This window comes from Panthera leo, chromosome A2, assembly GCF_018350215.1.
Source record: "Panthera leo isolate Ple1 chromosome A2, P.leo_Ple1_pat1.1, whole genome shotgun sequence".
In the NCBI taxonomy this organism is placed as follows: Eukaryota; Metazoa; Chordata; class Mammalia; order Carnivora; family Felidae; genus Panthera; species Panthera leo.
The window spans coordinates 3,275,940-3,303,794 of NC_056680.1; the positions used below are offsets into that span (position 1 = coordinate 3,275,940).

General features: G+C 54.9%; 1 protein-coding gene across 5 annotated transcripts; it reads left to right on the forward strand.

Annotated features, from left to right (window-relative positions):
- Window positions 1-1,387: 1,387 nt before the first annotated feature.
- On the forward strand, window positions 1,388-27,331 carry CHAF1A (chromatin assembly factor 1 subunit A). Of its 5 annotated transcripts, XM_042928028.1 has the most exons (17): window positions 1,389-1,565; window positions 4,513-4,563; window positions 5,349-6,229; window positions 9,743-9,895; window positions 11,150-11,206; window positions 13,716-13,945; window positions 14,109-14,169; window positions 14,497-14,565; window positions 17,100-17,326; window positions 17,860-18,028; window positions 18,174-18,254; window positions 18,718-18,810; window positions 19,734-19,986; window positions 20,720-20,769; window positions 20,884-21,210; window positions 26,065-26,161; window positions 26,852-27,331. In XM_042928028.1, exons 1-17 carry the CDS (start codon window positions 1,514-1,516, stop codon window positions 26,950-26,952), a joined length of 2,952 nt encoding a protein of 983 aa, XP_042783962.1. In that variant the 5' UTR covers window positions 1,389-1,513; the 3' UTR covers window positions 26,953-27,331. The 5 variants fall into 5 exon arrangements, with proteins under 5 accessions (XP_042783960.1, XP_042783962.1, XP_042783958.1 ...); XM_042928026.1 differs by having other exon boundaries at window positions 1,388-1,565; window positions 18,177-18,254; window positions 20,720-21,210; XM_042928024.1 differs by having other exon boundaries at window positions 1,390-1,565; window positions 20,720-21,210.
- Window positions 27,332-27,855: the final 524 nt, after the last annotated feature.

The window sequence follows — 27,855 nt, forward strand, 5'->3', positions numbered from 1 at the left end:
TGTTTCAGATTCTGTGTCTTCCTCTCTCTCTGACCCTCCCCGGTTCATGCTCTGTCTCGCTCTGTCTCAAAAATAAATAAACGTTAAAAAAAAAATTAAAAAAAAAATTTCCCACGTGATTCTGTGAGGCACTCTCAATCGTGATCCACTGGCTTAAAGCATTGCCTAATGCCAGAATGTCACGATTCATATGGGGAAACTCAGGCCTTGAGTAAGACATGACTTGCCCAAAGTGATATTCCTAAGTTCCCTCTGTCTCCACATTACTTCCAAACAATTCGGCTTTAATTATCCAATCTACAGAATGGATAGAATCCCAAAGTTGGACTAAATTTCAGTGTTCTTTCATCACTTCTCAGATTGGAGCTAAAGAAAACCTACTCTAAGGCTCACAGGTTGATAGAAGACCTCTGCTCTGTGGGAGGCTTTTAACCTACACGATCACACAGTCCAATCAAATGAAGTTTATGCATTTGCTCAGTGACTCTTTATTGAGTGCTTGCTAGTGTGTCAGTCACTGAGAGGTCGTGGGGGTACAGTGATAAGTTATTCCTGCTCTCGTGGAGCTAGTGACAAAGATAATAAATCAAATAAAGCCCTAATCAAACATAAGCTGTAATTGCTTCAAGGAAAAAAACTGTTTGTAAGGAACTTCCATCCGCCTTGTAGGGGGGAGGAAAGGCTGTCCTGAGGTGCCTATCCAAGATCCGAAAGTTAGGAAGAAAACCAGGCAGGAAAAGAGCTGCGGAGTTTTCTAGGCGAGGAAACCGTGTTTGCAAAAATCCCGAGGATTAAGTCAGTAAGATCCATTTCATTCATTCCCTCTGAACATATTTAGTGCATATTAAGTGCTTCTGAAGGGCTGCACAGAATTTACTTCTTTTTGCTGTACAGCCTTTTTATTGTTTTAACTTTTTTTCTGCATGTAACATCTTCTTTCTGTTGTTCCTATAAAAAGAAACTTATCATTCTAATTTCTGCTGCTATATTCAGTCGATGTCCAATTAGAAAAAACCAAAAACTTCGTTCTCGCTAAACCGCAGTTTCAGGTTGTCACCCGTCACCCTACGTAAAACGTTTCGTCATGACGTAGGAGCCTGGCCCTCCTCCTCCCGCAGACCTCGCCCACACGCTCAGCCAATCACAGTGTAGAACTCTCGGCTTGACATCTTCCGCCTCCAATCGCAGGGCACCTCCTCCCCGCCAATGACAGGCGGCCGAGAGGAAACCCCGGTCGTCCGCGGGAATATCAATAAGGGAGTCATGGGGAGGAATAGAAGCCTCGACTCTCGCGAGGATGCTCCCGGCGCTCCCTTCTTCCCGAGGCGGGCTGTCACGTGACGCGGCCTCGCCCAATCGCCGCGCGGGCTGCGGGGGTCGCCGCGGTTCCCGCCAAATACGAGCTCGGCGGCCGCGGCAGCAGCGGCGCGGGCGGGAGGGCGAGCGGCAGTGGCCGCCTGAGCGGAGCCCGCGCCACCGCTGCCTGAGGGGAGCTCGAGCCGCCGCCGGGGCGATGCTGGAGGAGCTGGAGTGCGGGGCGCCGGGCGCCAGGGGAGCGGCCGCAGGTCGGTTCGGGCCCGCGCCGAGGGGAAGGGGGGCCGCGGCGCGCGGCCTGCGCAGGCCGAGGTGGCGGTTGGGGGCGGACGGGCCTCCCGGCCCCGGGCCCGCTCCTCTTCGGCGGGCGTTTGGTCGGTGCGGCCGTTACAAGCTGAGCGAGGGCCTTCGCGACCCGCAGGGCGCCCTCCTTGACGTTATTGTTGCGCCGCGACCATTTTTTTTCCCGGCGCTTTTGCGTCAGTTCGTCCTTCCAGGGCTCTCTGCGGTGACGGGTCGGTGTGGCCAGGAGGGGAGACTGAGGCTCAGGGAGGCGAAAGGGCTGGCTTTGCAGGTTGCCGAGTGCGTTTGTGCCCCCTGAGCAAGTCGGACCGTGCAGCGGCCCTCTGGCCGGGTGGGGAAACTGAGGCCCGGGGTCACACGGGTTCGGGGACCAGAACGCTGCGTCTGCGGCTCAGGGCAAGCCCAGGTAAGAGCCCTGGCTGGTGGGATCGCCAGGGAGCTGGGACTCGGGGGTTCTTGATCCTGCCTGTCGTGCAAGGTGAAGACCTGTCTTCCCCTCCCCCACCCCATCTTGGAAGGGGGCTTTCTGGCACCTGGCAGAGCCTCCGAAACATGGGATGGCGAACCAAGGAAGACCAGACTGCCTGTCTACCTTGCTTGACTCCCATTGTATCCCTAGCCCTTGACGCAATGCTTGGCACATGGGAAGTGCCCGATAGATAAGGGTTGACAAGGAAATCAACTAGTCTAACCCAACACCTGGGCAGCGTTGACATTGGGGGCTATCCTGTGCACTCCTGGGGTGTTGAGTAGCATGCATGGCCTCCGCCCATTAGATCCCTGTGCCAACCCCTTTTCCCTATTTGTGACACCAAATACGTATCCAGGTACTGCCAAGGGGCGTCTGGTGGGGGGCGCAGAATCGCCCCCTAGTTGAGAACCATTCCTTCGATTGTTTCCCGACTTTGAAATTTCAGAGACCCAAAATCCCTATAAATAAAGCTGCGGCTGATTGTCATCGACAGTCACTTGGTCCCGTAAGAATGTTTAATTAAAAAAAAAAAAAAATTAGGGGCGCTTGGGTGGCTCGGTCGGTTAAAGCATCCGACTTCGGCTCAGGTCATGATCTCGCGGTCCGTGAGTTCGAGCCCCGCGTCGGGCTCTGTGCTGACCGCTCAGAGCCTGGAGCCTGTTTCGGATTCTGTGTCTCCCTCTCTCTCTGCCCCTCCCCTGTTCACGCTCTGTCTCTCTCTGTCTCAAAAATAAATAAACGTTAAAAAAATTAAAAAGCACTACCTACTGTGACCCTCCTCTCATAAAAGGAAGGGATGTTTAAAGGCTAGATAAAATTAGGAGGGGTGTAATCTTAGAATGAAGAGCATTGGTGACTACACACGAGTGTGTGTGAATTGAACGTGTACCGCTGAACCATGTGGATCCCTGGGTGGGCTACTGTTTTGTGTCAGCTTGTAGCTTTGGGGCCCAGGTCACTTGCCTGCCGCTCGCATCAGAGCTGGTGACTCGGGGCCACACCAGGAATACTTGGGGTTGTCCTAGAAGTAAATGTAAGTAGCTAGAGATCATGTATCTTCAGTTAAGAGGGGAAGAACATGACTTGGGTAACAGAACTTGAGGATGATGTTGTCTTGAATTGGGTAGAAAGGGTATGTGCATCCTCGGGGTACTTTTCTTATCTTCTCAGCTTGGGGGACAGCCGAGGTTTTTAGCTTTTTACAAATGCTCCCTTGTATGTATCTTTTACAAAACTTATGTAGCATGCCCCAGGTAAGTTTTTTCAAGCCAGATATCCTAGCAGGTGTCAGCTTTCAAACTTACTCTAACCGATTTAAGGATATTTTTTCCCAAAGACTTAGCTCTGTTTGCCGTCATTTCTGTATCAGCTCTGATATTATTATTAGATGCCTTTCCTGAGATTTTTTTTTTTTTTTTCATGCAGGAAAACATTCTCCTTTATTTCCTGACAGCACTTTAGCTCCAGCCTGGCAAGATTTGTAGATTCTTATTTTGAAACAATAAGCCCTATTCTGATTTTATAGATGTGGTAATGAGGAGGGGTTGGATTGGAGAAGAACATTTTGGGGTTATTAATGGTGAAATTGCTAACACATTATTTTCTCTCATCTTTGCTTGCACTCATTCCTTTTTTCTTTTTTTAAAGATTTTTTTTTTCCAATTTTATTTATTCTGAGACAGGGAGAGAGAGAGAGAAGGAGAGAAAGACAAAAGTGCAAGGGGTGGGGGCAGAAAGAGAGCGAGAATCCCAAGCAGCTTCTACGCTGTCAGCGCAGAGCCCGACATGGGGCTTGATCTCATGAACCAAGAGATCATGACCTGATTGAAATCAAGATTTGGATGCTTAATCGACTGAGCCACCCAGGCGCCCCATTGAAGATTTTATTCTTAAGTAATGCCCCACAACTGAGCCAGCGGGTGCCCCATCATTCCCCTTTCCACTGTCCCTATTACCGTACTCTTTGGTTTCCCACTGAGTGCCAGTTCTGAGCTAGGTGCCAGGGGTGTGGTATGGAACTCGTCTCCCTGTTGTTACAGGCTTCCTGTTGGGAGGGAGACACAATAAACAATGTAACTTTCAGAGCGATAAGTGCCACAAGGAGATGAGAAGATGTGACCGTGTCCAGAGCAGAATTTCTCGACCTATTAAGATTTGGGGCAGAAAATTCTGTCGTGGGTACTGTCCTGTGTATTTTAGGATATTTAGCAGGATCTGTGTCCTCTAACCCCTAGATGCCCCCCCCCGCTGCAAGACAACCAAAAATTTCCCTAAACGTTGCCAAAGGCCCTGGGGGTAGGGGTGGCAAACAAAAATTGCCCCCACGGGACAACCACTTTGGACATATTAGGTGCTGCATATGCATTTACTGCTTCAGGATTTCCAACTTTTAGTAACTTGTCCTTTGGTACTTTTATTCACAGCCATGGATTGCAAAGACAGACCAGCTTTTCCAGTCAAGAAGTTAATACAAGGTAGCTTTCCGGGAAGGGGTTATATACTGTTCACAATTTATATCCTTCATGGTCTCCTCGGTTGTGTTTTTACTTTCCTTCGAGCAGAGGCCTTCTGTTGGGGTCGTCGGCAGGAGCATCAAGGGGCCCGTGGGGGGCGTGGGAGATAAACGCTCGCACCTCCAACTGGAAGGAAACCCATTTGGTTGCATTCCTGATTTTCTTAGATTTCCAGGAGCAAATCCAGCGGTCACTGCCTTTTGTAGGGTTTCTCTACTTCAGCTCTGTTGACATTCTGTTCTGTATATCGTAGAGTTTAGCGGTGTCCCTGGTCACTTTGCCCATGTCATGACAACCAGTGACGTCTCCAGACTTCCCCGACAGGCACACCTTCCCCTGGTTGAACCACTGTACAGGAAGATAAATGCGTCCAAATCCTTCTGTGTGAGAAGGGTAGTATATCTGCCCTCAGGGCAGACCGGACCGTATACAAGACCGTGGTTTCTGGTTTTTAAAACTCGGTATCTGGTTCCCTGTAGCAGCTTCCCTCCTCCTGTGGGGACAGATAGCAAGTTTGGTGTTGAGGGGAGTCACGTTAAGGGCAGCAGTGTCGGAGGTGAAAGGGTTAGGGGCAGGGGCCAACTGGGGCACCCGAGGACAGGAGTGTTTTCTAGAGAAATCCCCCCCAGCCCCGCCTCGAGCCCAGCAAGGCTGAGAATTGCTGAGCACGTGGAATATTAGACTACTGATGGGCTGTTGCTCTCCACACTTCCCCTGTAAAGACGGCCCCCCCCCCTCTGTTTCAGCTCGCCTGCCCTTCAAGCGCCTGAACCTTGTCCCAAAGGAGAAAAGTGAGGACGCGTCAGATGACACGAGGAGCCCTGAGGGTGCCCCTGCACAAAGCCGAGTCCCTCATCTAGAGACCTCTTTGGACAACTTGGAGAACAGCTGTCATATGGGTTCTGACATAGATTTTAATCCAAAACTTGTCAATGGGAAGGGTCCCTTAGATAACTTTTTGAGAAGTACAGTCAAAACCAGTATTGACCAGACCACGGTCATCGCTGATTTGACGGAGGACTCGAGTGACCAGCTAGATGGCGTCGCGGCCCTCAGTAAACTAAAGTCTGCCTCCTCTCCCTCCGAGGAGGCCGTGAGTGGGGCCGGAGAAGAAGCTGGAGGTGAGAAGGGGCTGCCGGAGGCCAGTCTGAAGGACGAGCTGACGTGTCCTGAAGAGACCCTTTCAGACATTCCATGCAAAGCAGAGGAGGAGGGTGAGGAGGAGGGTGCTGCCTCCAGAGGTGCAGAGAGGAGTGGAGAGGGGCAGGAAGGCTCGCTCCAGAGCTGCCCCGAGCTGACGGGTGGTCTGAGAACATGCTCCGAGAAGGACCAGGACGGTTGGAGTGAAGCCAGGGGCATCCTGTTCAAAGGGAAGGTGCCCGTGGTGGTCTTGGAGGACATACTGGCTGCAAAACCTCCCCGAACCAAGTCTCCTCCCACGCCACCTGCAGACCAGGGCTTGCCCTCTGACAGCGAGATGCTGGAGTCCGGCCCCGAGGAAGACTCTGTTCTTAGCCACTCGTCCGGGGGTTCTTCCTCTCCTAGCAGCTCACCCGAGGGGCAGTCTGCTCCCAAAAGGCATCCCAGCAGTCCCGGACCCTTCCCCGCCTCCACACCCATCCGCAGAGTAAGTATCTCTGCTCAGTGCCAGTGTGGCAGTGCTGACAGGAGTCGCCTGGGACCGCCGTGTCATCCAGGTGCTTGGTGGCCAAGCAGGTGGGGCCGCAAGCAGATGCGGAATTCTTCCAGAACCATTAGGGGTGTTCGGGGGTGGCTCTGTTAGCCCCCAGTGTGTCAAGTGCCATCTTGGTAGCCGTGGTCGTTCACGAATGCTGCTAGTAACTCAGCAGTTTTAGCGACGGAATGGTTGTCAGCAGGCAACCATGAGCCCTCATGGCAAATGTGAGTTCCCTCCATTTCTTCTTCCTGTTCCGAGAGCCCCGTGAGGGTCTTGATGGTAAAAAGTCAGTCAGCGTTGGTGGAAAGGCCCCAAGGCCACAGGAAGGATAAACTGGGGGTTCTGTAGGGTCAGCCCTCGTCCGCCTAGCCAGCCATCTGAAAACCTCCCCCAGAGCAGCAAGAACAAAGGAAAAACCTGGCACCGTTTTTCAGGCCCACAGAAGGATGGCCTCTGAAATGCTTGTTGGTGTCACCGCTTTGCGATGAGCACGATGATGGCTGTCTCTGTTCTCATCTGCCCATAGGGTCTCGTGGTTGAAACTGGTAATATCAGGCAAGAATCCAGAGGTGTGTTTAACGGTGTTTTGTTTTGGGTTTTTTGGGGTGTTGTTGTTGTTGTTTTTTTTTTTTTTTTGGTTTTTTGTATTGGTAGAATTTTTGTTTACTTTAGGTTTTTGTTTTTGTTTTTGTTTGTTTTAAGTAAGCTCTACGTCCAGCGTCAGGAGTCACCCATCCCAAGGAGGCTCTGTGCTCTGAGCACTCTCAGTGCAGAGCCTGACGCGGCGCTTGGTGCTCGATCCCACGAACCGTGAGATCGTGACCTGAGCTAAAATTAACCAACTGAGCCACCCAGGCGCTCCCCTCGGCCCCCCCACTGCTGTTTGTTTGTTTGTTTGTTTGTTTTCTTAATGTAAATTAGATCCTGGTTGGATCATTCAATATCTACCCGCTTTGATTTGACCTTGCTCACTTTCTGAAGTTTGATCTCTGGAGGAAAAATTATTTTTCTAGACGGTTTCATGTCATTTATATCCTGAGAGGTGCAAGAGAGAAGAAGAAAATCGCTTTCACTTCAGGCTTTCAAAATATCAAAAGTGGAAGTCTTTTTTTTCTTCCAAGTTTCTAAATGTTGCAGATGGATGTCCATTTTCCAACTTCTGCCCGAGCCATTAATCAGACTCTCAGAATCAGGGCTGAAGCCCCTTTTTGTTGTCAGCCATCTTGTTTGGGCCAGCCAATCGCTTGAAATCCTTCCATTCTGCTGCTTCTGCTTTGCAGGAACACTGTCACGTGACACGGTGCAGCCAGTTAGCCTCGAGAACAGGCCGCGTACACGTGTTTCCATTCTTCTTAATCACTTCATTTTTTAAGTTTGTTTTTGTTCCCACAGCAAGGCCCCAGAATCGGGAAGTGACATAGTTGGGCCTTGTCATGAAACAATTCAGTGTCTGTCTGCTGGCCCACACAGCACTCCAGACAGCTGAGGGTGCTCAGCTAGGAAGGCCTGCACCTAAGATGCTCGGTCTGACTCTGAACGCAGGCTTGCACTTTTGAAATGCTCTAGAAGGCGGTGTTCTCACAGCTTTGCAAATAATCGTACGCTGTGAGTGGCCAAGGTTCAGATGACCCCAGAGCCTGTGGCAGAGAATTGCCCCTGCTACCCACAGGTGGGCTGGTCCATCACAAGAGTAGAGGTAGCGCCCCCTGATGGCGGTCGGCACCAAAAGGATGAGCAAAATGAGGTGATCATGGGGAGCCTCTGGGCGCCCAGAGGGCCACGCAGCCTGAGGAAGTGGCTGGAGACAGACCATTTGCAACGACACCCGCAGCCTTGTACTTTATCGCCTTCCCCTTCTGCAGCAGGAGTTTTCATACCACTGTAACATGTTCAGTTTTATTTGGCTCTATCATTCCTGGAGTCGGTACTGTAAGATTTTTGCATTGGAATCGCTAGGCATTCGCTGGCCCTGTATTGTGTGTGTGTGTGTGTGTGTGTGTGTGTGTGTGTGTGTGTGTGTGTGTGTCCCTTTCAGGGCACTTGTTAAAATGCAGATCCTGTTGTCTCTTCCCAAGGGAGTCTGATGTAGTCTACCCAGAGAGCTTCATTCTGTTGGGGTTTTTGTGTTGTTGCTTTAAGTACTCTCAGGGTTCTAGAGAATCTCTTTGAAAAAACAGTCATTTACGAACACCTATTTTAAGTAATCCAGGGTCAGATTACAAGTCAGAAACTAGCCAAACGGTTGCTATTTAGCAAGAGTGTTTTACCATTTGGGATAGAACCATTTCTCAAGTTTGTTTGCATTTTAACTGTAATTGATCCTCCTTTACTGGAGATTCAAGATTATCTTTCCATAAATGATGATGTTGATACAGCTGTGTTCCTGGAATCTTTGCATCTATACAAATGAACCCAGATCGCTGGAACTTTTCCCTGCAGAATTTAAATGACACGAGTATTAAGTTCTTCGTGTTTAAAGAACATAAAGGAAGCATGGCAGTCCTCTCTGGCCCCCCTGTCTCTCCTGGGAGGCTGTCATTTTACGTTTCTCTGTGTGGTGTATGTGAGGCCTCCCTTGGGAATATACAGTGTCATTTTGTTTCCTCACCTGAGCCATGTGCTGTAAATATGTTTCTTTTTCATTCTGGGGTGTGAAATCATTGGGCTGGGATGATGTATCTCTTGTTAGCTGCCATATCTTACACCTCTCGTGTGGACAAACTTTAGCTCACAGACTCATTCTGGTTTGTGGATGGTTCCATTTCTCATTGTCAGCCAAGACAAAACAATGTGCTTCCTTCTACACGTTTCCTTGGGCTGCTGTGGAGTAGAATTTCGAGGTCCCAGGAATGCACACACTAATTTTTTGCCTGCTTGCCCTCGACTATGGCTGGACCAATTTGGGTTGTATCTCTTCCCTGTGATTGGGTTTTTAGCTACTCCTGCATGCCCACTACTCTGCACCTCGTTCACTGCTGCTTATGAGCTAAGAAATGAGGTCTCCTTATGTATAAATTCAGAACAAGCGGCTCTGAGAGGATCCTGCCAAATAAAGTACAAGAATGTTCATGCATCTAGTTAAATCAGTATTGATGACATGGGATAGTTGACGTGTATATTTCAGCTTCCTTCTGGGATCGTGGATCTTGTTTTTGGCAGCTGAATTCCAAATAGGTAACACATACGGCCTAGACTTGGAGAGAGTTCCATGAGCACTTGGGCCAAATATCAAGGAGATAACATTATATCAGACCAGTAAGGTCCACCTGAGAGCCCAGGGAAGCAATAGATACGGGTTCTGCACGAAATCGTAATTGCTCTGATTGCTGGATGTCCTTAGTCGGCTCCTGGGAATCCTGTCAACTCTGCTGTGCCTGGACTCAGCACGGCGGGAGGGGACGTTGAATTTGCAACCGAAACTCACCAAGTGTGGGCAAGACTGACCCAATGTGCTTTCCCCAGGTGCTCTCGCACAGCAGTCTGGATCACATTCAATACTGTAAATTTGAACTCACAGGACAACGACAGATACAGCAACATGCAGATTCTGCTGTTCAGTCCTTTATGGTGGGGGTGAGGACCACAGACATGGCAGGCAAAGTGACTCTGGAGGAGGCAGGTGCATTCTCTCAAGCCCTTGGTAAAACTGCTTTGGTAACTGGGCGTTTGCACTGCTACGTGCTTAGGGCAGACAGGCTCGAGCACAGTGTGCGTGGCTTTCATATGCCTCTGCTCAGCCATTTCCTGAGGGAAGATGTAATTCACGGTGGGAAGGATGTCTTGTTGAACGTATTGGTCTGTAAGTTTTATTCTGGAAGAGGTTTTGGACTTTCCCGAATAGATCATCGCCATGCAGTTTTTGTCAGTGTGTCAGAGCGTTTCAAGAGAAACAGGCCTTTGGTTTTTCAGTTCCACGTCAGTCCCATTTTTTGGCTGCCTCTCCAAGGCTCAAAGGAGCCTGGGCAGTTAGTGCTTTTCTGGCCTGAGCTCTCTCTCCTCCTGTTCGGCCAGCTGATGGTTTGGGTTTCAGGATTCCCCGCTCTGGAGATAGCTTAGGCCAGTAGTCTGAACTTGCTCATACTCCTACCTGAGGCCACGCCGCCAGCCTGGTGAGTGAACCCAGCGGTGCGTCTTGGTGAGTCCTCCCAGCCCAGGCTCGCTTTGCAGCAGGATGGTAGGGAATGTCATACTCTAGGATATAGGGGACTAGACCAGATCGCCAGCTCTGGCAAGCCGAGCTTTTCTCCTGAACATTCACTCCACGTTCTCGAAGCCGCGCTAGGCAGAGAGTGCGGACTGGTGGCTCATGGGAATCCAGCCCATAGATGTGTTTGATTTAATTCACGTAGTGTTAATTTTTACATATTACCTACAAAATTTAAATACAGTTCCCAACATCAGCCACTCTTGGAAAAATCTGAAGGGGCAGGACTGCTGGGCTGCAGGCCATTAAGAGCTCTGTCCCTTTTGGACGGGGTGCATCCTCTGCCCTCTGTCGCAAACCCTTCTACTCCGTGTCACCTGCCTGACACCGAGGCTGGCTGTCCACTGCATTTAGTTTTGAGCCTGCCCTGTTTTTCCGTGGTTGGCCCCCTTCATTTTTGTCATCTGTCTCCTCAGTCTTATCCCCAGAGGCATGCATGTATGTGTTCATCGCAGGTCACGACCTCACTAGGACATTTTAGTGTTTTGGTTCTAATTGGTGGAAACTGGTCACTTGGAACATTGTAGCCTTTTCGTAAAGAAGTTCGTAATCGTGTGAAGCCCTTATCCCCGCCCCCTTTCTTGCCCAAAGAAGTGTGTGATTTGTTCTATGTGATGTAGTGACTGAAACAACCCGTATTGAAAGAGAAACGTCTCTCATTTCAGATAACTAAGAAACTGGTCAAAGCTTCTGCAGAGAAGGACAAGCTCAGACTGCAAAGAGTAAGACATTCCCCTTGAAGTAGAACGTTAACCTGTGCTTTTTGCATTAAACAGTAAGCAAGCGGGGTGCCTGGGTGGCTCAGTCGGTGAAGCGTCCCTCTTTGGCTCAGGTCACAATCTCACGCTCCGTGAGTTCGAGCCCCACGTCGGGCTCTGGGCTGATGGCTCAGAGCCTGGAGCCTGCTTCCGATTCTGTGTCTCCCTCTCTCTCTGCCCCTCCCCCGTTCATGCTCTCTCTCTGTCTCAAAAATAAATAAACTTAAAATAAATAAATAAAAGAAACAGTCAGCAAGGTCCTGTTGTCCCCTTTCCCCACTTGTCCTGACCATCACTGATAGTTGCTTCGTTTCACACAACTGTGCCCTGGGACTCGTGGGTCGCATCATTTTTAGCTTTGCTAAATCGTCCAAAGATTTTGCTCATAGACTTTTCTCTCGTTATTGTTGTTGTTACTACTGGCTGGATAGTTGGGCATCCCATTGTGGTTGAGCCTTGCCTTCCAAAGGATCCAGTCCCTCTCCCTGCGTCCCAGGCCCCTTCCCACCTGCTGTGCTGGTTTGGTGGCCCCGACACCAGACGGGTGATTCTTGTGCGGCGATCCCTTCTGAGGCTTCACTTCTGTTTTCTGGGGTCACCTCATGTCACACACTGCAAAGCAGAGCACTTTTTTCTCATTGCCGTGGAGGAGAGGGCCAGCGGGCGTCTCCCCCACGCCAGCTGGTGGAAGGGGCGGGCCGTGTGCTCACCGGCTGCTCCCTGTGCCGTGCACCTCACGGTGGCATTCGCCTTTGTGGGTCAGATCTTGACGGCGTTTTTAGGGTTTATCTCATTCTTTGTCGGAATCTCCGAGGTGGGGTGGGGATGGAGACGGGGCTCCAGCATGGCTGATTTCCAGAAGCCTTGTCTTATTTAGCAATGAGAAGCAGGGCATCCCCTTGCACAGACACTGTTGGTGTCATTCCATCCCCAGACCAGACACCTTCTTCAAGTGTCCTGTGCGTCACAGGAAGATGCAGAGGAAACGGTGTGAGACCTGGAACAGTCCAGACGTCTCTCATGGCATGCCGCCATGGCTTTTGTTAAAGCAACCAGGGGTTTCTCAGGGCAGAGGGTGTAGACAAGGGCATAGTCATATGGCTAGACGAAAAGTGAGTTGCCAGGGTCCTGATGTTGGGAAACCCGTTTCTGATGGAAATGGGCCTTGAAAGTGACCCGTTGCTGTGGCAAAAGGAAGCACCTCTCTGCCTGGCAGGCCAGCTTGTTCAGGAGGAGTTCAAGGTTACAGAATAGCGCAGTGCCTCGGGCCATGTACCAGCTGTTTGGAATGAGAAGCCGATGTAAAGATAAAGTCATTTCTTGGGTTTACTGTTTATTCTCATTTATTTCCCCCTTATTTAGCACATTCCTGCTCCTCATCTCATCCCATTCTTCCATTTCAGAGGAAATAAAACCCTATAATCTTACATGGTTTGGGGAGGAATGAAGGAAAAATGCTTTTGTTTTAAAGATAGAGAAGTAGAACCTATAGGCATTTCTGTCTGTATTTTATCACGGCTTTCTGGTTAAATAAATGTGGTTCAAGCCTAACAGCAGGTAGCCTGGAGGTGGCTCTTTTTTTTTTTTTTTAATTAAAAAAAATTTTAAATGTTATTTTTGATGAGAGAGACAGAGCATGAGTGGGGAGGGGCAGAGAGAGAGGGAGGCACAGAATGCAAAGCAGGCTTCAGGCTCCGAGCTGTCAGCACAGAGCCCGACGCGGGGCTCGAACCCACAAACCTGTGAGATCACGACCTGAGCTGAAGTCAGAAGCTTAACTGACTGAACCACCCAGGTGTCCCTGGAGGTTCTTCTTTAATCTTTTTTTTTTTTTTTTTTTTTTTTTTTTAACGTTTATTCATTTTTTGAGACAAGAGAGAGCATGAACGGGGGAGGGTCAGAGAGAGGGAGACACAGAATCTGAAACAGGCTCCAGGCTCCGAGCTGTCAGCACGGAACCCGACGCGGGGCTCGAACTCACGGACCGCGAGATCATGACATGAGCCGAAGTCGGCCGCTCAACCGACTGAGCCACCCAGGCGCCCCTTTAATCTTTTTTAATTTAGTGAAAAAGAGAGTAACTCTGGCCCACGTTTATACATGGTATTTTGAATGAATCTTAAACTTTTTTTAAGGTTTATTTATTTTTGAGAAAGAGAGAGCGTGAGCGGGGAAGGGACAGTGAGGGAGGGAGTCACAGAATCAGAATCAGGCTCCAGGCTCTGAGCCATCAGCCCAGACAGAGCCCGACGCGGGGCTCGAACTCACGGACCGTGAGAAGCCAGATGCTCAGCCCACAGCCACCCAGGCACACCAAGACTCTTACTTCGAATTGCCAGCAAGGTCCCTGACAAGTGGCTGCTGGCCCTCACCTTTCTCCCAGTCCGGGGAGTGGGGAGAGGCGGCTTGGGCGGGCAGCTGGCCCTCTGGGAGACGCGCAGGGGCCCAGCCGCGCCTTGTCTCTCGGCCGCAGGACAGGGAGCGTCTGGGCAAGCAGCTCAAGCTACGGGCAGAGAAAGAAGAAAAGGAGAAGCTGAAGGAGGAGGCCAAGCGGGCCAAGGAAGAAGCCAAGAAGAAGAAGGAGGAAGAGAAGGAGCTGAAGGAGAAGGAGAGGCGCGAGAAACGGGAGAAGGATGAGAAGGAGAAGGCGGAGAAGCAGAGGCTCAAGGAGGAGCGGCGCAAGGAGCGACAGGAGGCGCTGGAGTGCGTGTGCCCGGGGGGGGGGGGGGGTGCGGGCGGGGGGGCGCTGGGGGCGGGAGCGTGCACCCCCAGGCCGCCTGGGACCCTGGAGCGGCCTCTGGCGAGCTCAGGCTGGCTTGGTGTGCAACCGTGCCTCTGGGCTGAAGCTGTGTCTCACGTCTCCCAGGGCGAAGCTGGAGGAGAAGAGGAAAAAGGAAGAGGAGAAACGGTTGCGGGAAGAGGAGAAGGTAGGCTGTTCTCCCAGGACTGCTGAGTTCAGTCCGCTCGACTGCTGCCCGGTGTTCCTTCGTCTTGGGAAGCCAGGTGGCCCTCGCGGGGACTGCCACGTGTGCACATACCCTCCGGTGGCCGGCAGGCTCCCCATACTCCGCGCCTGGCATGGAGATGGGCTGGTGCCCGGCTGGGGGTGGGGTTGGTGGGTTTCGAGAGCAGACCTCAAAGTGATGCTTTCCGCTTAAAAATGCCGGGGCTCCCCTTCCGGGGGCCTTCGGCGTGTTTGCAGACACACACTGCTTCTCTCCATTTCTTCGTGCTTCTCTTTTCTTCCGTTGCAGCGCATTAAAGCAGAGAAGGCTGAAATCACGAGGTTCTTTCAGAAACCAAAGACCCCACAGGCCCCCAAGGTGAGCAGCCGGCCTCCTCTGGCTTGGCTTTTTGTCTTTGGCCTGCTCCTCCTTTTGAAAATATAAGGCTATCTTCTGGCCAGCTAGCTTCCCTTTCAGCAAGAGGAGGTCCCTGCTTGCCTCCTGGAGGGAGCTGTTATTTCTGGTAGAATCCGCAGGCTCAGTATTTTGTCGTTTCACCAGGCGAAAAGTGTCAGGTTTGCTCAAACCACTGCCAGGTGTTTGGAGGTTGCTTCCTAAACAGTTTTGCCTTAGCAGCTGTCGGGGAGGATGTCCGGGAAGAGCCAGTCGTCACCCTCAGGGAGCTGATGCTCCAGATGGGAGGCAAGACTAGGCATAAAAGGACAGTTCCGAATTCAGCACGGAATTCGGCTTCCTCAGCCTGGCATCTGTTCCCTTCTACCAGCGTCCGCCTCCAGAGACGCCAGACTCCCTTCCCCCTCCCTCTGTGCTCCGGACGGGACCCATCTCCCCTGGTGCAAGGGTGTCCGTCTAACGGTTTCTCTGCATTTACATCCCTTCATATGTTTGTGTGTTTATACACGTAATAAATCACAAACTGTCATGTCCCTGCTTTGTTTTTGTAGCCGTATCTTGGATTCTTTCTGTGCTGGTGCGCTTGGGTCTGCTTGTTCGTTCTATTGCCGCTTGAGCTTTCATAGTGTGGATGGTGTCACAGTTTATGTGTCCATTGCCCTGTTGATGCCCCATCAGGGGCACACGGAGTGTCACTAACACTCCTCTCTGTACCTGTACCTTCCTTTAGGACAACCACCTAGAAGCGGGCCAGACGCTTGGTTTTTTTAACTTCACTAACCCAATGGGTCAAAAGAAACCGAGACCCTTTTTCACTTTACATTTTTCCTTGGTTCCAGTTAGACACCGTTTTGTATTTGTTTACCATTTTCTTCCTTCTGTGATTTGCCAATTCCTATTTTTTACCCACTTTTCTGCAAGGTTGGCTTTTCCTCTGACCTCTGGGAGCTATTTATGCAGCCAGGATTTTCGTTCTTGGTGATACACACAGCAGATACTCCCTCTCAGTCTGTTACCCGCTGTCTAACCTGTTCGTGGCATCTTCTGTTGTACAGAGGTTTTTGTTTTAATGGCAACGTTTAAGATTTTTTATTTGCTTGTGGTTGCAGAGCCTTGTGTACCCTGTGGCCATAGACAGATACATTCTCTTTCCCAGTGTGTTTTGTTTTTTGCTTGTTTGTGGTTCTTTTGTTTTAGTTTTTGCTCGTTGTGCTTTTATGTGTGGTCCCTTAGCTTGGCTGATCTCTGTAGTTGTCGTGTGGGGCACGGCCCTAACTCTGTCCTGTGTGGTACCCGGTGTCCCAGCACGTGTTCGTCAGGGAGGCGGGCAGTCTGCTGCTTCTCACCTCGGGCTGTGAGTTGGAATCACGAGGGATTACAAAGTCATGGAGCCTGGATCCCGTCCCAGAGCATCCCACGAGCCCTGGCGTGGGCAGCGGGGATTTCGGCAGCCCCTGGACGGCCTGCTACGTGGCCGTGATGCAGGCTGTCCGCCGCAGCACTCTTTCCTCCGTGAGGTTGAAGCCTGGGTTTCTTATACGAACGTCACGGCCATGGACTGTCCTCCCCACTGCCCGTGTCTTCGTGCACTGCCAGCTTTGGGATCCACTGACAAACACATTGCTGGTGCCGAAGGAGCTCTGGGAGGGGACACTAAGCCCACCGGAATCTGCGGTGGATGTGACTTCGGACACAGACGCTGATGTGTCAGGTCCACGGCAGCCTCTGGTGGGGTCGGTGGGGGGATGGGCTCCAGGCCGTAAGCCAGGCTGTGGTGCGGCTCTGGGTAAAGTCACTCTCCCGGGTCTCGGTTTCCTCACCTGGGAGCTCTGCTTTTATCACTCGCCACCCCCCTTCTTTCTTTTCATTATTTAAGAAACTTTTTTTAATTTATTATTTTCATTTGTTTTTTATTTTGAGAGAGAGGGGGTGTGCATGCACAAGCAGGGGAGGTGCAGAGAGAAGGAGAGAGAGAATCCCAAGCAGGCTCTGTAGCTGTCTGTGTAGAACCTGACATGGGGCTTGAACTCTGGAATCGTGAGATGACCTGAGCCCAAGTAAGATGCTTAACCGACTGAGCCACCCAGGCATCCCTCACTGCTACTTTTTAAAGAGTCGTGTTTATTGAGGTGTTTATAGGAAAATTTGCCCGTTCAGTGAGGTTGACAACGTGTGGGACTCCACGGCACCCAAATAGTCCAGATCTAGAGGATTTCTATCACCCCATAGGGTTCCCTGACAGTCCACGGCCTCCTCCCCCCATCCCCAGCCCCTGGCACCTGCTGATGTGACCTCCAACCCCGTAGTTTTGCCTTTTCCAGAAACCCGTGTAGGTGACGTCACGTGGCATGTGGCCTCTTGTGTGTCTCCTGGGACTTCCCAACCCGGAAGAATCTGAAGAGCAGTGCGCTGTGTGTCCAGCGGCTCGTCCTCGCTGCTGCCGAGAGGCGGCCGTCCCAGCACGCGGGAGTGCCGTCACACCCTCTTCTCCGTTTCAGACCCTGGCCGGCTCTTGCGGGAAGTTTGCCCCCTTTGAAATTAAAGAGCACATGGTCCTTGCCCCTCGGTTTCGGACCGCCTTCGACCAGGACCTCTGTGATCAGTTGGACCAGCTCCTCCGGCAGCAGAACGGCGAGTTCTCCTTCCTGAAGGACCTGAAAGGCCGGCAGCCCCTCAGGTCCGGACCCACCGTGGTTTCCAACCGGAACACAGACACCTGTAACAGGTTAGTGGCCGGGGGGACGGTCGTCTGCCTGTTGGTGAAGTCAGAGCACGGTCGGAGAGGCCGGGAAGGGAGGGGCCCGGGACAGAGCCCTGGGTTCTGGTCTGCCGCTGACTTGGCTTTGGGCCACTTGTCTCTCTTCGGGCGTCCCATGAGCTCTTGCAGCCCCGTGTGCAGTGGCTTTGCAGAAAGCCGCTGCTGTGGAGTGCGGATTCCTGTCCTGGCTTCCCGGACTCTCGGGGCAGGGATCTTGGTTCCGTGCCAGCCTCCCTGGGGGGACGTTTCCCCGTTCTTGTTGGTCTGCTTATTCTGCACCACCCTACTTGTATCAATGCTGTGGGCCAGCAACTTAGCAATCTTGTTTCTCCCTCCTCCTCGGCGTTGTGTCCCTGGAGTAAACGCTCCTTAGCTTCGCTGGGACCAGGCGGTCACCCATCTTCGTAAGATGCTTACCGCCTGCTTCCTCGGGAAGCCTGGGCGGCAAGCGGGCGCGTTGCGGGGCAGGCGCGTTCCTGAGTTTGCTGGCTCCCCCTCAGCGATGTGGTGATCGTGGAGAGCAGCAAGGTCGACGGCGTTCCCGAGAGGAAGAAGTTTGGCAGGATGAAGCTCCTGCAGTTTTCCGAGAATCACCGACCGGCGTACTGGGGCACGTGGAATAAGAAGACGACCGTCATCCACCCGCGGGACCCCTGGGCGCAAGACAGGGTGAGCACGTGGCACACCTCCGACGGTCCAGGCACGCCTGTCTGCGTTTCCTTCTCGTCTTGCCTTTTGCACGCGGGTCTCCTGGATGCCACGAGTCTTGTCGCTTTTCCGCTCTGACTGACGCACGGTGCCTTTGTTTTCCCAGAAGCTCCTGGACTACGAGGTGGACAGCGACGACGAGTGGGAGGAGGAAGAGCCGGGAGAGTCCCTGTCCCACAGTGAGGGGGTGAGCAGCTGCCCGCGCTGGCTTCAGGCTTCGCCCGGAAGGCAGGCCCCGGGCTGAGTCCACTCGCACACACGGCCCCCGCGTGGCCCACGGGGTTGCCTGAACGTTTCGGGCAGCCTCGAACGTCCCCATTTCCAGCTTGTCTCAGGAAACCTTAGCTGGTGACACCAGCCCGCTTGGCAGTGGAGGCAAGAAGCGTCCCCCGCTGTTACCTGGGGCCCACTTGCCCCCTGGTCCACTGTGGTCTCCGCACCCCCCGTCCCCGTCTCGCATCTGGGCGGCTTCGCGCGCCGTGTGGTACCTGACGCCGGCCCGCTGTCAGCCACTGGGACTGGTCCCCAAGTTTCTCCCGGTGCTTGCGGCGTCCAGAAAAACGTCTGCCAGGTGTTCGCAGATTCGCGTTCCGAGTGAAATCGACACTCTGGGGCTGCGTGTCGTGAACGTCCTTTGTTTTCCTTTTGAGGATGATGACGACGAAGTGGGAGACGATGAAGACGAGGACGATGGCTTCTTCGTGCCCCACGGGTACCTGTCTGAGGACGAGGGGGTCACCGAGGTGAGGGGGCGAGCGGGGAGGTGACGGTCCCCGAGAGAGCTCGGCCGGGCCCCGGCCTGGGCCTGGGACAGTGATGCCACGAGGTTTGCAGGTCAGGGCACTAGACCGCGTCGGGTCTGTTTACGCTTCCTTAGCTAAGGTTAGAACTTACAAGAAGACGTGCAGTGAGCTTTAACAATTGGCATTTGTAAATCCATCACCCCAAATGAAGTCTCGGACTTCTCCGTCTCTCCAGGAGGTGCCCCCGTGCCCCTGGGTTAACCCCCAACCCCCACCACTGACTTTCTGGACCCTGCCAGACAGTGGAACTTTCGATGGCCTGTCGGGATGCAGTGTTTGGGCAGTGGAGAAACAGCCCCGGGCGGGGGGCGGGGGGGGTAGGTTTTGTGTCTCCAAGTCAGACTGGAGGGGTCGATGCGTCTTACGTGCTTCCAGCTAGCGAGGTAGGCACGTCTGAGGTGTCCACGAGCTCACCGGTGTTTGAGAATGGAGCCGGGCCTGGTGTGGAAGGTGCCGGGCCCGGCGGTTGAACTGGGCATGAGATTTGGGGTTGGTGATTTGAGAGCCTTGGCATGACACACTCACCAGGAAGTCCCGAGTGGCCTTGAGAGGCTTACTGGTGACATTAGGAAAATACCTGAGACTTTTGCCGGTCGTGGCCAGAGGGAATGCTTTCCAGACAGCAAGGGGCACACGTGCCAGTCACTGTTGAGTCTAGGAAAACACTCGGCCGTTTCCCGGCTGGTAGCGTTGGAAGAGGGGTGCGGGACGCAGTGGGGCCTGGGGGTGCGGCGGCCCTGACTGCGGGCGGCCCTGCGCTGCCCCAGCACGCTCTTCTTCCTTCTCACCGTTCCGGAGGCGGGATGAGAGGGCAGAGGGCCCCCCGGGGACCCCAAAGTAAGCATTGTTCTCCCACCCGCAAGGAGTGTGCCGACCCAGAGAACCACAAGGTTCGCCAGAAACTGAAGGCCAAAGAGTGGGACGAGTTTCTGGCCAAGGGGAAGAGGTTCCGCGTGCTCCAGCCTGTGAAGATCGGCTGCGTCTGGGCGGCCGACAAGGACGGGGGCGCCGACCTGAAGGTGCTCCAGCAGTTCACGGCCTGCCTCCTGGAGACGGTCCCCTCGGAGGAGGAGCAGACGCCCAAGGCCTCCAAACGAGAGAAGAGGGACCAGCAGAGTGAGTGCCGGTGCCTGGCGGGAGCGGGAGCGGGAGGGGGTCGGGCTCCCGGCTGTCCTGGGCCCAGGAAGGCTTTATTAGGTGTCTGGGTTAAACCGTGCAGGGTCTTTCAACAGACAACGAAAGCCAGTGCTCGCTGGGCGCGTCTGTTCACCCTTTAATGCACCAGCCGCACAGGGCAGCTACTTTAATTAGCACGCTTCCCCGGAGAGCCTGGCCGAGGCCACACACATGCCTGCCGACTGTGCCTCCTTGCTCCTCAGAGCTGGGGGAGGCCCGGCGACCCAGAAGGAGAGTGTGGCGGCCATAACTAAGGAGAAGTGGGCTCGTGGCGTCAGGCGTGCTGGTTCAGCCAGAGACCCCCCCCCCCCCCCCGAAGCTTGGCCTTCACAGACTTTCTGCAGCTACTTCCTGCGTCTTAAACCTGCCCTTAGAAGGCCACCCGAGGGCGCCTGGGGCTCAGTTAAGCATCGGACTCTTGGTCTCCGCTTAGGTCTTGATCTCAGGGTCGTGAGTTCAAGCCCTGCATCGGGGTCCACACTGGGTGTGGAGCCTGCTCTAGAAATAAAGTTGTGGTTTTTTGTTTTGTTTTTTATTAAAAAAAAAAAAAAAAAAGGCCCTCTCGAAGCTGACCGTGTGTCTTAACCTTGGTGACCGACCAGGGAGCAGCGTGCGATGTTTGTTCTCTTTCTCCTCGTGTCTCCCGCCCCCCCGTGTCCCCTTCCCCTGCCAGTCTTGGCCCAGCTGCTCCCGCTGCTGCACGGGAACGTGAACGGAAGCAAGGTGATCATCCGCGAGTTCCAGGAGTGCTGCCGCCGAGGGCTGCTCGGCAAGGACACGGGCAGTCCCGACAGCAGCTCCGCCAGCCCGCCGAGCCCCGGCTCTTCCCGCCCACAGACCCCCACCAGCAGCGAGGACGCCGCCGTCCCCTCCAAGGCCAGGCTCAAGCGGATCATTTCTGAGAACTCGGTGTACGAGAAGAGGCCCGACTTCAGGATGTGCTGGTACGTCCACCCGCAGGTGCTGAAGAGCTTTGACCAGGAGCACCTGCCCGTGCCGTGCCAGTGGAGTTACGTCACCGTGGTGCCCTCGGCCACCAGGGAGGACAGTGGCAGCATCCCGGCCGCGGGGCCCGGCCAGGGGACGCCCATGTCGCTGAAGAGGAAGTCCGCGGGCAGCATGTGCATCACCCAGTTCATGAAGAAGCGCAGGCACGATGGGCAGGTGAGGGGCGGGGCGGGGCGATCCCCCCCCCAAGGGCTTTCTTGTTTGCAATAAAGTGCGTTTTTTAGAGCCGTTTTAGATCGGCGGCAAGAGTGACCAGAAAGCATAGCGGTTTCCCATACGCCGCCCCCCCCCCCCCCCCCCGTCCCCAGCCGCAGTTTCCCCACTGCTGACCCGGCATCAGAGCCGTGCGTCTGTCGTCACGGACAGCCTACGTCCACGTGTCCCTCTCACCCAGAGTCCCGGTTGACATTAGGGGTCCTGCCTTGGTGCTGCGTGTTCTGCGGGTTTGGGCAGGTGTACGATGGCGTGTGTCCACCACAGAGCACCTCCACGGACCTAAACGTGCCCTGGGTTCCGTCTGCTCATCCGTCCTTCCCTCCACACTCCGGGGGACCACGCATCTGCTGTCCCCGTCGTTTTGTCTTTTCCAGGATCACAGGCTTGGGTGCACACAGCGTGTAGCCTTTTCGGATTGGCTTCTCGCGTCGCTCTGTGTGTGTCCGATTCTTCCATGTTTTTTCGTGGCTGGATAGCTCGTTTGCTTTTAGCACCCGACAGGGTTCCGTGCAATGACTTTTTAGTTGAGTTTTTTGTCTTGTTTTTAACTTTCTAAAAATAATTTTGAGAAAGAGCGAGCATGAGTGGGGAAGGGGCACTGGGAGAGGGAGAGACAGACAGTCGCAAGCAGACTCCCCCCACTGTCAGGGTGCGCGTTGGGCTCGATCCCACCCACGAACCGTGGCTGTGATCTGAGAAGAAATCAAGAGTTGGATGCTCAACCAACTGAGCCACCCAGGCACCCCCAGTTTTTAGTTTTTTAAATCTCTTTTTGCTTTTACATTCACTTAACGTGACTATTAAGCATTTATTCTGCATCAGGGACCCTGCTAGAGTTTGTAGGTGGCGATGAGCAGAACCCATCGGATGGGAGGCACAGATAGGAATTTGTCACAGGAATAGTGGCCTAATCACAAACAGGCAGCTCGGGAGCAAGTACCCAGAGCAGAGTGTGGGGACCTGGGGGGTGGTTGGCCTCCTGGGGACACCCGTGTGGAGTGGCCTCCGGGGCCCTCTGCGTGCCCCGAGGGGCAGGTGCCCCAGCGGCAGCCTTCGCTGATGTTGGGTGTGCCTGTTTTTTTCCTTCCTGGACGGTGAGTGTAAGGAGTTTCTTTTCTATCCCGCCTCTGAGTCTCACTGGAAACCTATTTTCACGATGAGCACTGGGTCCTCGTTTTAGGCAGGCAACTCAGAGTTAGAGGTTTTATGGGGATGAGACGGGGGGCCTTAAAAGTCAGGTCTCCTGCTCACGTCCAGTGTCCTCTGCAGGGGAGGTGTGGCTTGGGGAGCTGTGTGCCAAAGGCCGGATGGTGATGCCCCCTCACGCCCCGCTCCTGCCCACTGCTTCTCTGACATTAGTCACCATCTGGCTTAGGAAATAAAGTGGCCATTAGAACAGGGAAGCAGGAGAGATTACTCCCGGGGGGGTGTCAGCCCACCTCCCTGCTGGCAGCAGACAGATGAGGCCTTTGGTATGTCGGTTATTGTTTGTTTTTAAGTCTGTTTATTTATTTTGAGAGAGAGAGGGAGCACAAGTGGGGGAAGCGCAGAGAGAGAGAAACCCGAGTAGGCTCCACACTGTCCACACGGAGCCCCATGCAGGGCTCGATCTCGTGAACTGTGCGATCATGACCTGAGCTGAAGTCAGACGCTTAACCGACTGAGCCACCCAGGCGCCCCAGGCCTTTGACACGTCGTAAACCTTCCTTTCAAACTGTCCGTGTTACCTGTCCTCAGTGCAAGGCTGTGTGCGGGTCTCCGCCTGGCCTGTGGACACGGCTTATACCATGGGGAGCCCACCGGGTTAGGGTCGGGGCCTCAGACCCACGAACAACTTCCTTCCCTGGACCTCAGCCGAAATGAGACAAGAGGGACCAGCAGAGTGAGTGCCGGTGCCTGGCGGGAGCGGGAGCGGGAGCGGGAGGGCGTCGGGCTCCCGGCTGTCCTGTGAGATCTGTTTTGTGTTCAAGCTCTGCTTGAGCAGTAGGACCTTTTCGTGGTCCGTGCTGCTGTCACCCAAACAGTCAGGAAGAACCTGAGTGTGACTGGCTCTGGTTGAGAGCAGCAGTGGGAACCTGGCTTGAAAATGGCTGGGCTGGAAAACAGCCTAGTTTGTCCCCCTATCTGAGCAGCATCTGCAGGCCTCTGCCCTTCTGTCGTCCCTCAGGGCCCTGCTGTGTCCCTGTCTGTTTCACTGGGGTGGGTGAGGGTCACACGTCCTCGCGTGACGGTCACGGCTGCATCCTGAGCCCCACTGTGCTCTTTCACCCGTGGTCGTCCTCATTTGTGTTCATGACCCACATTTGCACGGAAAACCTTGATTTTAGCCCCTGTTACGCGTTTCGTTACATGCCAGGGACTGTAGTCGGCACTTTATATGAATCCCCGTGTTTCATTGGCGAGATGCTTCATCATCTTACTGAGACACCAGGAAAGAAAAAATGCTCCCAGTTAACCTAGGGTGACCCCCCAGGGGACTCGTGGATGCATGAGAAAGTGTGTGTCTGGGAATCCATGAAACGGGGAGTCTCATCTGATGATCCATGTGAACAGCAGCCCCGTGCTTCCGTTCCCCGTTCACGGGGGAGGCCTTGCAGAGGCTCAGCGGCGTGGGGAACTCAGCCGAAGGCCACACGGCACGTGAACCACGCTCCAGGCCCTGCGTGCGGCTCACCTGCTGTCCCTGGGGGTCTAAGACTGTTCTGGACAGAAGCACCACTCAGAGCAGACCAAATCTTTGGAGTCCTGGCCTTGCTGGACCCAGTGGTTCTGACTCAGTAGGTCTGAGGGAGGAATCTAAAGCCTGCATTTTAAAAACCCCTCAGGAAATGGCACGTGACGGGCCCAGGACCGCAGTGTGGGCCTGCACGGTGTGTGCGTCACGGGGTGAGAAGCCCGGAACACCTGGCTCTGGGGATGCTCTGGGAGTGGTTCCGTGGGCAGCTAGCCTCGCCCCTGCTCTGCAGAGTGGGACACCCTCCTCCACGGTCCCCTCGTGTCGGGCCACCGGTAACGGGGCCCCAAAGCCACGGCATCAATACAGGAGGGTTTGTCTCAGCAACGAGAGGTCCTCGGCTCCTGTGCTGACGGGCTCCCCGTGTCCCGCTCCCTCCTTCCTTAGTATGTGGCCTTGGTCCTCATGGTCACAGGATGGCTGTCGCCCCTCCTGCCCCCAGGACCGAGGTGGCAGAGGCTCCGTTCAGCTGGAAAGGGACACCGTCCCCGACAGACTTCCTCCTGAGTCTCTCTGGCCAGAATCGTTGGCACAGCCCATCAGCTGCGGGAGAGGCTGGGAAAGGGACTGGCCAGCAGCCCCCAACAACACTCCGGCTCTGTTTTAGAAGCCGGGGAGGGGGGAATGGCTTTGGGGCACGCGCTGAGCAGGCCCCCCACTGCACGGCACCCACATAAAGCGGGAGACCCGGGTAGACTTCTAGAAGGTAGTTTTGAAGGCGCAGGAGCACATAGTGCGTTTCGGTAACGCCGCTGGTGCTTCTGTACCCTGGGGGGTACTTGTCGCAAACCCTAGAGGTGTGCAGATAGAGCTTTTAGACTGGGTTGGGCTGTTTTCATTTGTGGGAGTTTAAAAGTCTGTGTGAGTTCAAAGTAGTCCCTGGTGTGTGGTCAGTGAGCTGAGCAGGCCGAGGAGGGGCGCCAGTCCTGCCGCCGGACGTCTCGTGCGGCCCGAGGGTGACGCGAGCTCTGCGCCTCGGTTTTAGTTTAAAGCGGGGAGAGGTTCTGTGTTCCCTCCGGTCAGAAGTCTGTGCTCAAGACGACCCGGAACAGGGTTCTTCCCAGCTGCCGAGCTTTGCCGTGGCCACACAGCGGGACTCAGGGTGTCCTCCCAGAGTCTCCCGGTGGAAGCCTGGCCCGTCCCGGAGGGCTGCGCTTGGTGGCTCATCTGAAAACCGGCGGAGCCGTGGGAAGCCTTGTTCACCTGCACTCGCGTGTCCCGTCTGCGGGGCCCGTGAGCGGGGACGATGGGCGGGTCCCTCTTGCCTGGCAGACCCCGCCGAGCACCTCCTGAGCGGCGTAGTTGAGGGCCGGGCCGTCTGCTGTCCTCAGCCCGGGGATTCTTTCGACACGGGTGGTTGGGAGTTCCCCTTGGTGTCCGGCCGCTGGCAGCACGGCTCGCTCTGGGGCCCTTGTCGTGTCCGTGGGGCTGCCCGGCTGGGCCCGGCGGCAGTCTGCACACCCCCGGTGGCCTTGTGCCGTCTGTCACCCCTTCTCCGGCAAAGGCAGATTTCTGTAGCGGAGAAGTTCCAAGAGTGTCGTGAGAAACAGGCCTTCTGTTGAAATAGGCCCACCTCTGCCTCGGCTGGTTCTTTGTTGTTCACAAAGGCGCCCGTGTGGATGGTTGGTGTTTAAAATCAGTCCTCCCTTTCACGCTTTCCGTCCTCTCTGGTGAAAGCCAATGGAAATGGCTCCAGGATGCCGACGGAAATTCTGCTGTCAGTGGAGGCCCTGCCTGGCCCCCCGCCCGCAGTTGCTTGGATGGTGGTGTCCCTGGCAGAAGTGACCTAAGCATGAGTGGACCAGAAATCCAGGTCTCTAAGTCAGAGACGGTTCGCAGATAATGCTGGTGGCAGTTTTCGGAGATCTGAGTGAGGTCTTTTGACAGAAGCTCCCCATCCCCCGGGGCTCCTTTGCTGATAGGCTCTCAAGCAGACTCCTCAAATTTGTTGCCAGAACAGGTAGAGGTGGGGGAGGGGGGGCGCAGCAGCCCCCCTGCCCCACCCGTGGCGTCTGCTTCTGCTGCTGCTGTTGATGGCCTGTGCGCCCTTGTCTGTCCAGGTTGGAGCTGGGGACCTGGATGGGTTCCAGGCAGACACGGAGGAGGAGGAAGAGGAGGACGGCGACTGTGTGATCCTGGACATCTCGGATGTTGGGGGTGAGAAAGGCCCAAGCCCTCCTCTTTCATCAGCCTGGCCGGAAGGGAAGAACGTGCCCTTTTGCTCCCACGAGCCTCTTGTCCGTAAACAGCGAGGCTGCGTGATGGGACCCCAAAAGGCACTGGGTGGGCCGGGGTGGGTGTGGGCAGTGGGTTCCAGCGCGGGCCCTGGAGGGTCTGACTGGTCTGAAAGCTGCCGTGGGCACATCAGGACTGGACTACGGTAGCCGTAGCAGAAACGGGTGCAGTAATGGTCTGGCATTTGGGTGCTGACCACGTCGTGGCACTTCCAGAAGCTTCTGAGAGAATCCACAGGGCCGCCCCTGTGGCGTTGACCTGTGGGCTGAGTGCCATGAGGCAGAGTGGTGGAGTCCTGGGGTGGTCTCGGCCGTAGACAGGGCTCAGGGAGACCCGGGGGAGAGGTGGGAGCCCGGTGGTTTTCCGGGGCGGGGGCGGGGGGCCGGGGGGATCGGAAGTACGAGGGTCAGTTGTGAGGACAGGACGCACAGCAGGGCTGGTATGGGTGGTGAGGGAGGCCGAACTGAGCTTGCTGAGTGAACTAAGGGGGGACGGGGTCTGAGGGCAGTGACTACAGCTGTCTCGAGGGGGCATGTGGGGGACAGCGGCTTGAGCCCCTGCCCGGTGCTGGGGTGCGGTCGGCTAAAGCCCCCTCCCTCTCTTGCCTTGCAGAGGCCCAGGCCCCGTGTGGAACCGCCTCCGGAGCTGGGGGGTCCGCGGGGATGGACAGCGGCGAGAGTCCCCCGCCCGCCAGCTCGCTCGGCCCCTGCTGAGTGCCCCACCGGCCCGGCGCGTGCGTGTAGGATGGTTTAGGGATTCACAAACGCCTCTCGGATACTTGAAAGTCCTGCGAGTCTGTGTGAAGAGCACTTTGTCCTGCTTCGCAGACCTCCCCTGAGGTCTGGAGAGTTTTATATAGGATGCTGGATTGGTTCCTTTTGATACTTGTAAAAACGTTCCCCCCAAAAGCTGCATATTAACCTGCCCTTTAATAAAGCATTATCGCGATGTGAGGACCTGTACAGGGAAAGCCTGGTCGCGCCCCGCGGGCCCCGGAGCAGGCACTGTGATGAAATGCTTGTAAATGAGTTGGAGCCCGCTGCGGCTCCCAGACCCCACGTGGGTGTGTATAAACTTGTCGTCCAGCCCTGACCCAGCACGTCTGTCATCTTTTCGGACACGTCGTTTCTCGTGAGCGGGTGTGTGCGGTTACCTGGGGCCTGAGCCGCCCCGCTGCCCGTGCCCAGCCGGCACCCCCCTGCCCCACGCGCGCCTCCGCCCTTCGTATGGAGGCCTGCACCTTGCGAAAGCCTCACCCCTGTGCTGACCTAGTTCAAGGTGAAGGCTTCTCAGAAGCTACGCACGCCAGCCAGTCCCCCCTGCCCGTCCCTGAGGTGAGCAGTCCAGTCCAGTCCGGCCGCCGGGACCCGAACTGTGCTTCCAGATCAGCATCGGGGTCGGGCCACGGCTTGGGAAGAGCGTGCAGCTGGCTGTGGGCTCCTGGGCGCCCCGGTCACCGAGGCCCTGCGGCGGCTCTACGTTGGGGCTGTCGTAGGCCCCCCAGAGGCATCTGAGCACATCGGAGACCCGGGGGAGCCGAGATTCTGGCAGAGCTCGTGGACTCCATTCGGCCTGGGCTCCCCGTTTCTGCTCCCGCCGCCCCCACGGGAGACGAG